Below are 9,649 nucleotides of genomic sequence, written 5' to 3'. Positions count from 1 at the left end.
CTGGGTTTAGGGGTAACAAGGTATACATATCTAAGATATGTACAGGAAACAATTTAGAGTACATTCAAATGTAAATGTATAAAGAAAGAGAAGGGTATAAACTTATGTTAGCAAACACACATATGTGAGCCTAAGCAGAACGGAAGAGTAGAAAGGGAAAAAAAAAAAAAAGAGAGAGGATGTGGAAACCTTTCACAAGATCATCACATTCCAGTGAAGGACTCCAGGTGCTGACAACTTGTCATGAGATGCCCCCACTGCAAACATCAGAGTGAACCACAGGTCTTAGTATCCAGAGGAGCAGCAGTCAGGTGAGTGTAGCACCAGAAAAGGCATAAAAACTAAGTGTGCAAGTTGTAATTTTAATTGTATTATTGCTATTACTGCAACTTTTCTATTGTATGTAAGTACTTGACCTACATTGTTCTTTTTGGCTTTTCTGTAATTTATTCTGGATTAATGATGACTCTTGAAGGAGACTGTTAAAATTTCTGTTATGCTAATATCAAAGTCTTGGCTTTACATATATTCACAAAGAGGTGTGGTTAGTACTCTAGAGGGAAGTCATGCCATCCAGAGGGACCTTGGCAGTCTAGAGAGATGGGCCTGTGCAAGCCTCTTGAAGTTCAACAAGGCCAAGTGCAGAGTCCATCACTCACTGTGATGGGCATCCCATGGGGCTGAGGGCTCCCCCAAGGCAGCCTCAGAAAGAGCCAGGACAGCGGCTTCATTTGTCTTGATGGGTTATTTGGGTTTCCCAGCCTGTGGGTGAATCTTTTTTTCACCTTCCTGTTTGTGCAGATGAGCCTTTTATGGGCTGACTGCACTTCTGTGGTAGTCCTGGGATTAACTAGGCCAGGGGAATAGTTGGGTTCCCCCACCTGACATTGTTCCTCTCTGCTCCTTTGTGTCTGTTGAGATGAACTTTTTCCCACCTAGACTAACATTTATGATGGGCTACCTCTGTAACTTAAGTTATCCAACAATTCTATTTGAGAAAACAGACTGAAATCCTGTTAGAGGAGCAGATCTTTACTTCACCTCAGCCCCCACATTTTCATGTGCGGTGCCTTTTCATCTTATTTTCATATATAATTATATCAAGGTTAAAAACAGGTTAGTGCACCAAACCAGTATAGCTCCTGATGCCAGCGTCTGATTAAGCTTCTCACCCTTTCTGATTTGGCCCCTGGAATAGCAGTGATTTGAAAGATTATCTTGCATCTCCTTTCCATTCTAAGATGACTGTATCATTGAAGCTTTCATGTTTGTAAATGAGCCTCTAAGCAGATTAACATTCATAATTGGCTTGTGGAAGGCTGCATCCCTTGCTCAACTGACACTGATGTCCAGCGTGGACAGGAGCAGGAGGGCAGTGCTGTGAAAGCAACAGGAAGAAGAGGATCATTCCTGTAGCATCATTCTTCTGACCACACATACACATGGGCAATAACAGCAGCTCCACAGTGGATGATCTGCAGGCTGTTGAGATCCACCACTGGTACAAGAAGTTCATGACGGAGTGTCCTTCTGGACAGCTGACAGAGCATGAATTTAAACAGTTCTTTGGGCTTCGAGGGCTGGACCCAGAGGCCAATGAATACATCGAGCAGATGTTCCGCACGTTTGATATGAACAAGGTGAGTCCTCTGGCAAGGAAATCAACTGCCTGGTAGTGCTTAAAGGTGAACCAACTCCTGTACTTTTAGAGTCCTTGGTTTTCTTTTACAAATGGTGTGGAAAGCTGCTGAGGGATACTGATGGAAAGCAGTGAGCAAATGCAAGAAGCAAATTAATGTGCATGGATGATAACATAGATAACACAGCCATAGGTAATAACACCTTATTATCTATCTCGTGCAAGTTTGAATATTGAGAGTTATCTATTAATTGGCTTGGCTTTGTTTGACTAGCAAATACTAATGAAAAGAGATCTCATTACTAGGCTTATATATTCTTATTCTTGCTATTCAAAACTGTACGTATTAGATAGTAGAGACTACAGGAAACAAACATAGGAGGTAACACCCCCTGGTTTTTGCCTGGTTTTTACCTGTATATACTTAAGCTTATGCTTGCAGGCCTGTAATCTCAATGACAGAGAAATGTGGTTTTATGGCAGCCTGGGAGAATTCAGCTTTGCTCTCTGCTCCAAGGTTCTGAAGTGGCTGGAGCAAATATCTGAGAATCAAGGAGAAACTAGTCACAGAGACATGTGAAACAGGTGGGAAATCACGGAGTTATTTTGAAGAAGGGAAACCTAGGGACTTAGCAAAGAACATTGGCTTGGACAACATGTGAGAAGGCATAAGGAGTTAAGGAATACTAGAGAATATTACAGCATTCTTCAAGGTAAGAGAGGAGCAGCCAGGCTCCAATAGGGTAGATGAGGTCTTGTGATTCATGTAAGGACTGGAAATGACTGGAAATGTCAAAGAATATCCCTTTTCATCCTAAAATTCTCTGTGCTCAGGATGATGATAGTGATAAGAAGCAGTTTTATAAACTAAACCAACACATGTAGAGTTCTTGCACAAGTCTTTGCCTTTACCCATGTCATTTCTTGGGCTGCTTAAGGACTTTAAAATTTGTTCCAGAATGTTACAGATTCTACAGTTCTCCTGTGAGCCTCTGTTATGCAGTAAGCAATGTTTTAAGAAGACTGTCAAATTCAAATTTGGTCATACAAAGATAAAAAACTATCTTCTAAATAAAGCGATAGTGACCTCAAGAAGAATGAAGTAAGATTGTGCCAACTAGTGGAGATGGACCTGCACCAGTTAACCTGCTAAAAGTTATCCACTTAATGTGAGCTTCTTTTATAAATGAAGGCAAGGAATAAGAGAACCCAGAGAACAGCCACCTTGCAATCATCCAGACATCAGCAATGGGTGGACTCATCTGCCCTCTGGACATTCAGATTCTGAAAACCCTCCTGAGGACAAAGAAGATACATTTTCAACAAAGTTATTTTATAAATTGCAATCATGTCCTCCTCACCTTTAGAGCTGGTAATCTTTGTTTTCTGTGACTTTGCTCAATGAAGGTAAGAAAAACTCACAAAAGGGGAGTACTACAATGATCTTGAGTGAACATTTTAAAATGTGATTCTTGCTGTGACACAGCAGTGCTCTGCTAGTCCACCTGTATTTGCCTTTTACACATATTTATTTACAGCCATTCCAGGAAGGAATCTGACTTTGTTTTAGTACCTCAGTAAATGAAAGTTTTGGGTTTTTGCTCTGTAATTGGCTGAAGTAGTAATTCAGAATTTTTGACAGACATTTGTTTTTTCCTTCTAACCATGTCAAATTTTAGTTAGTGTTAAACCTAGGGATTATGAACTTTCACAGTTGAGTTTCTTTGTAGGTCAAGAAATTTAAGTTTAAAAACCTAAATACAGAACAATTTTTCCAGCTGTCAAATCATGTTCTGTGTATTAAAAAATAAAAAAAATTTTAAATCTTCAGTCACCTTTTTTTTTTTTTTTTTTCAGAGAAGGGAGAAGAGATATTGGCTTACTAAAATAGCAGTAGTTTCCCCCAAGGACACAGCACACTGGTACAGAAAACCTATGGCAGAATTACCTTCCGTTTTTCTTGCAGCCAGGACCTTGGATCAGTTTTCTTTCCCAGCAGGACACAAGTCAGCTCTGGTAGACAGAAGGGGTTTGTCCACACTGCCCGTGAGGAGTGACAGGTTCTGTCCCTGCAGGTGCCAAGCACAGATTATCCCAGGTCTGTAACAGATCATAAAATTAGGAATCCAGATTTTTAGGAGATCTAAAAGGTGGCCAGAGAAATAGCATCTGTGTGAACTAAAGCTTTTTCTGAAGTCACAGCCTCTCCGCCACTTCTTTTTCTTTCTCTTTTAGCTGTGACTCTACAAAGGTAAAACAGCTCCAGAGCCATAATTCCTTCAGGTTGTTCCTGTCACAATCTGGTTTCCATTTTCCCACAGGATGGATATATTGACTTCATGGAATATGTGGCTGCTCTCAGCCTTGTCCTCCGTGGAAAGATGGAGCAGAAGCTGCGGTGGTACTTCAAGCTCTATGATGTCGATGGCAACGGCTGCATCGATCGACATGAGCTGCTCAACATCATTAAGGTGAGTCTCTAGGGGTCTGTGTTCTTTCCTCTTTCCTTAAAGACAAATCCTAAGACACAAGTAAGACTTAGGGTACTTCCCATATGGATGATCATGGATGCTTTAATAGCATTTCTTCTTCTAGCAGAATTCCCCACAATCTCATAGTCCAGGAAGCAGACTTGACAGAAATTGTCTGTCATCTGCACATGTGACAGCATGGCCAGCTCCAGGAAATTGTTCTAGCTGCCTTTCTAACTTGCACTTTCCAAGATTTCAGATTGTGTGACTGTCAGTTGTGATCTCCACAACGTGTTCTTCATGGGTCCTTTTCCCCATGTGAACAGTAAGTAGTTGGAGAGTTACTCCCGGTTTGCTTTGTAGATCCAGCTCCTAAAGGCCAATGTAGTAAAACTTTTTGGCTCTGGCAAAGAGTTTGAAGGAGATCAACTGTCAATGGAAGAGATTGTTTGCAAATAACTGTTGTGGAAGAAGATGTTGGAATTGCAGGTGTAAACAAGATCCAGTGAATATCTCTGAATTATGCTCAAAGTTTATGTTATTCTGTAGAGACTGAAACTAGAAAGATGCAGGAGAGATTCCGTTACCCTAAATAATTTACATTTCTGAATAAGAAAGGTCAGAAAATGGATTTGATAAGGATTTGAAACCTGAATGGGCAACAACTACAACCACTAATAAGACATTAGTAATGCATTCTCATCAGGATATGATTTTTAGTGCTGGGCATTGAAGAGACCAAATCAATAACTGTAATAATATACAGCTTCCTGCTAATAACTTGCAATAGAAATAATCAGACATCACAGTGAAACATCAGGTAGTAATTGTTTAACACAGAGCTCTTGAGAAACAAGTTCTGTGGGCCGTAACTGGTGACAAGGAGTGTTCTGCCCTTCAAATTTTGTGGGTGCAGTCCAGTGTCTTTTTTGGCAGCCTTAGGAAGCTGCTGAGGTGATACAGAGTTTTATTAAAATGGCATGTGAAAAAGAATGAAGAAACTTACAAAATATGAGAAGGTAAAGCTAGAAAATGAATAGTCTTATGCTCAGTATGAAGCTCTGGAATCACTTACTTCTTGGACATCCTAAACCAAAGGAAACAATTAGGCACGGAAAGAAAAGAGAACCCTGCACTATAATGTCAAATGCAGAGGGTGTTTGAGAGTGTTTATTGGGCTTGGTGGAAAGTGGATCAATTAGCTGGATCCTGATTCTGCCATTTCTGCAGTGCTTAATCTCTACCTAAGCAGATTTAGGGAGATTCTCTCTGCTTCACTGCTCATTCCATGCTCCAGAGCCATGCTTTCTTTTCACCCTTTCATGCGAACCATAAGGCCTGATGATTTCTGCTGTGTTTTCCTATGATACTGGTTCATTTGTATGTGGAAGATACCAGGCATGACACTCTTGTTCTGGATCAACACTGCCAGTCTGCAACGGAATCAGTCTATTGCTTTGGGAGCCATTAGGTAGCTTCCACTTCTTGCTCTTTTCTTTTAGGCTATTCGAGCTATTAATGGTGGTGACCATGAAACCAGTGCAGAAGAGTTCACCAACCGAGTCTTCAACAAAATTGATGTGAATGGCGATGGTGAGATGCCTGTCTTCATCACCCACTTCATGTGGTCTCTGTGCTCCAGAATCACCTGTGTCTTCCTTTAAGGCTCTTCATTTTACATTTGCTTTTATAGGAATTCTCATCCAGTAACACATTCTCCATGAATCTTGCTAAGGCATTTTCCTCCTTGCATCATACATAATCAGCATGACAGGATTTGTTCCCTGTACTGAGTCTCAGCTGTGTTCTGTCCACATGAATTTGGCAGTGTGGCTTTGGCATGGGTTTGGAATTTTTTTTGCCTTTTTGTATGTTGTTGTGTAGGTTATGTCAGAGTTAGAAGTGGGAAATAATAACAGATGTCTCTGGCTGCTTCTAAATTTTTCAGCTGCAGGAATTTAATGTTGAAGTTGAGAGTTTCTTTGCTGGGTCTGCTACAGGCAGTGCAGCAAGCACGTGAAGTGTATGAATCAGTCAGTCAGAAGCTGGTTAACACCACTGTAGTTGCTGCATGTCCCTTATATTTCTTTCTTTCCTACTTCAAGTGCTCATCACTTTCTGATGTGCTTTTTTGTTATTCCAGAAGAACTCTGCCAAGCTCCTTCCCTGCACAAGGGATTTTTGGCCTAGCACAGAAAGCCTATTTCTGCCCATCACATCTTTCTTCTCTCACTTCTTTTACACATGAAAACCAGCAAACATGGGGGAGGTTAGGACTATGACAGGTTAAGGCAAAAAGGAGTTGGCCAATCCAGCCTTATTTATGGGAATTTATGATTCCACTCCTTAGCTAGGCACTTCCTCTGTTCTTTTTTATGTACATTTTCTCTTGTGTGAAGTAAAAAAAAAAAATAAGTTGGAGTTGCCTGCATAATCAAGGAAGTTTCATACAAGCTTAAAAAGACTCTCTGAGGCCTGTTGGTGCCTTAGAACAGTGCATGTATAGTAAGTACTATAGACAGACAGTACTATAGTACTAAAGACAGATTACTGTCCTTTTCCTGTTGGAATGTGAATTGGCTTTGATTCTGATGCCTTTTGTGTTTGACACAGGTGAACTTTCTTTGGATGAATTTGTGGAGGGAGCAAGGAAAGACAAGGAGTTCATGGAGGTTATGATGAAAAGTTTGGACCTGTCACACATTGTGGCAATGATCAACAACCGTCGGCACAGCGTATAGATCAAGCTGGAAGAAAACACCGTACCAAGAGGCAGAAAGGTGTGCACACAACAGAAAAGAGAGACAGCATTTTAAGAAACTATCAAAAGTTCCATGAACACTTACATGGCATCAAGAACAGAAAGACTCTGCTATATTTGTATATCTGAGTGTGTGTTCCTATACAAATGCCAAAGCTCAGCCCCATACATGCAGGGCAGGTTCAGAAAAACTGCATCTGGGTGGCAGCATCTGACTTGACTTCCTAAAATTTGAAGGGCAAGCTTCAGGGCACAAATTTCCACTTTATTCTGTGTCCCAAATTGTCCCTTTGCAAGGGACTAAAAGTAACGCTAAGTTTGTGAAGAGCAGTAGCAGAACTGGGTGATGGAGTGTGAACAATTTCTGACATCTACAAAATAAGAGCTTAAAACTGTTATCAATGTAGAAAACTATCAAAAGAATGTAACTTCTCCTGTTCTTGTCACAGTATTAGATCATAAACATCATCATTTTTGTCTGTACCAGATGTGCCTGGCTTTGGTAGTCTCCACAGAAACAGCTTTATTCATAAGATCTCAAAAGCTCGAAGAAGAATCAGTCTTTAAGGCTGATAAGTGTCAAATCTGTTCCCAGCTGCACTGTCAGTAATGCTGCTGTTGGTAGCTTTCTGTGGTCAAAGAAAGCTTTACCAAACAAGTCAGTAGTTTAGGAGCAGTTTTTGTAACCAAAGAAAATATGCTGTACAGTTTCCCAAAAAAGAAGGATTGTGAAGATGATCCCAATATTGTTGCTTCACACATCCTTTATTGGTCTTTCTTTTTGTTCATGGAGAGAAAACCTAGAGCAAAAGAAACAACTCAGCAAGGTGACTTGTGGATTCTGCTGTTCACTGAATACTGGAATGAAGTGGATACTCTCTATCAGTTCTGCCATAGGCTGTATCTTTGTGATGGAGCAGGGATAGAAACGGCAAACTGTGTCTTGTTCACTAATGTTAGGTAAGGTCACAATCAGAAGCTCCTTTGAATCCAGAGAGAGAACCAGAAGGTAAGAAAAATGCAGAAGTCCAGCAGAGTGCCTGTGCCATAGTTGGGCATGTTTTTCCTGTGCAGAAGGAAGAACTTGCAGGCTTGTAACAAGACTTAGAATGGACTTAATTGTGTTTATATTGAAGATTCTGCCATGTCTATATGTAGACTGCACCAAGTGCACAGGCTTTTGTCTCAGTCGGGAGCATGCAGTCAGTGCTGTCACTAGACCTGGAGACAGTGAATGATTATGTTTAGGGTGGACACCAGTATTTTGCCAGGGAGGCTCATACTGCAGGTCCCACTGGCACATACACACCTGCAATCTTAGAGCTGCCAAGAGGAATCAGCCTGGGTGGTGGAAAACACCCTCTAGAGGATGACTGCGAGCATGTCCCGTGGGACTCTGCTGTCCCTGTGGGCTGAGGAAGACAGAGGCTTTTGTTCAAGAGTCTGTTGAACCTGCCCTGTACCTGTTACAAGCCCTCACTCTCCTACAGTTTTTTGTGTCACTTACATGTAAAACTGCATTTTTCTAATTATCGGACGCAGAAAAACCCGTATTTTTAGTTCTTAGGGAAGAATTGTTGTAAAAGCAGCTGATGTATTAAAAATTGTTGTAAGAGCAGCTGATGTATTAAATAAATCACCAAGAAGTTGTAGCCAGCAGCAGTGTTGCAGCAAGCTGCTGTACGCACTGCAGAATCTTCTTGATGTACATAAAGGAGAGGGATGTACATAGTTCATTATTAATAATAATCCTTAATATTTTAAGTGGAGTTTATATATATATATTTTTAATAGTCATTATAGAAAACTGTATCTTCCTTGGCTGTCATTGCTGATGATGCTAGATCACCTCCCAGTTAAGATGCAGTTATGACATTCATAGTAGCCAAAAAAGCCACATCATGCTGTCACTACACTGAGTTCCAGACGCATGTTTTGTTCTCCGTGTTTTCTTCTGTTGCTGAATGATTCACTGGGTCTTGGCCCTGCAGCCAAGTCAGAGACCTGTCCATCAGAGCCTGTGCCTTTTCAGGAGCTATGGGAAGGGAAGCTGGGGAGGGGGAGAGGAAATCTCTGTAAAGAGAATTGTTTTCTGACCTACTTCACTTATTTGTACAGTTAAGATTAAAGTAATGTACAATAAATGTATCTTGAATTTCCCTTTGTTAACAAATAGAAGATATCTATTCTGTATAGGCAAGCTTTCATAGAATCATAGAATCATAGAATCTTAGGGGCTGGAAGGGACCTCGAGAGATCATCTAGTCCAACCCCCCTGCCAGAGCAGGGTCACCTAGAGTACATCACACAGGAACTCATCCAGGTGGGTTTTGAATGTCTCCAGTGAGGGAGACTCCACAACCTCCCTGGGCAGTCTGTTCCAGTGCTCTGTCACTCTCACAGTAAAAAAATTTTTTCGGATATTCACCTTGAACTTCCTATGCTCCAATTTACACCCAAGCTTTGCGATACTGTTTCGTTCATCGTGCCGGCCATGGTCTGACATGGTCTGACACCCTCTGCATTCACTGCCAGTGTCACCAAATCACTTGTATTTGCAGAGCTGCTGAGTTTCACTGCGCTGCCTGGAGGCAAGGCCAAGAGGTCAGGAAGGAAGCAACACAAGCTTAGTTCTCTGAGAGAAATGTTCATTTCAGGGCTTTCAGACGTAGTTACTTGCCCAGGGGCTGCAAAAGGGGAGGAGAGAAAATCAAGAGCTGCTCAATAGAAGCCACAGTCACACCTGTCAAATGGTCAGAAGGTAGATTCCATCGGGCT

General features: G+C 41.3%; 1 protein-coding gene across 1 annotated transcript; it reads left to right on the top strand.

Annotated features, from left to right (window-relative positions):
* Positions 1-1,325: 1,325 nt before the first annotated feature.
* LOC104391085 (guanylyl cyclase-activating protein 1-like) lies at positions 1,326-7,196 on the top strand. The gene is made up of 4 exons (XM_010000311.1): positions 1,326-1,640; positions 3,961-4,110; positions 5,613-5,703; positions 6,724-7,196. The coding sequence occupies exons 1-4, from the start codon at positions 1,443-1,445 to the stop codon at positions 6,849-6,851; spliced, it is 567 nt and encodes a 188-aa protein (XP_009998613.1). The 5' UTR covers positions 1,326-1,442; the 3' UTR covers positions 6,852-7,196.
* Positions 7,197-9,649: the final 2,453 nt, after the last annotated feature.

The sequence above is a fragment of the Chaetura pelagica genome, unplaced genomic scaffold (genome assembly GCF_000747805.2).
Source record: "Chaetura pelagica isolate M959 unplaced genomic scaffold, ChaPel_1.0 scaffold486, whole genome shotgun sequence".
In the NCBI taxonomy this organism is placed as follows: Eukaryota; Metazoa; Chordata; class Aves; order Apodiformes; family Apodidae; genus Chaetura; species Chaetura pelagica.
This window is presented reverse-complemented; position numbering and strand designations above follow the sequence as displayed.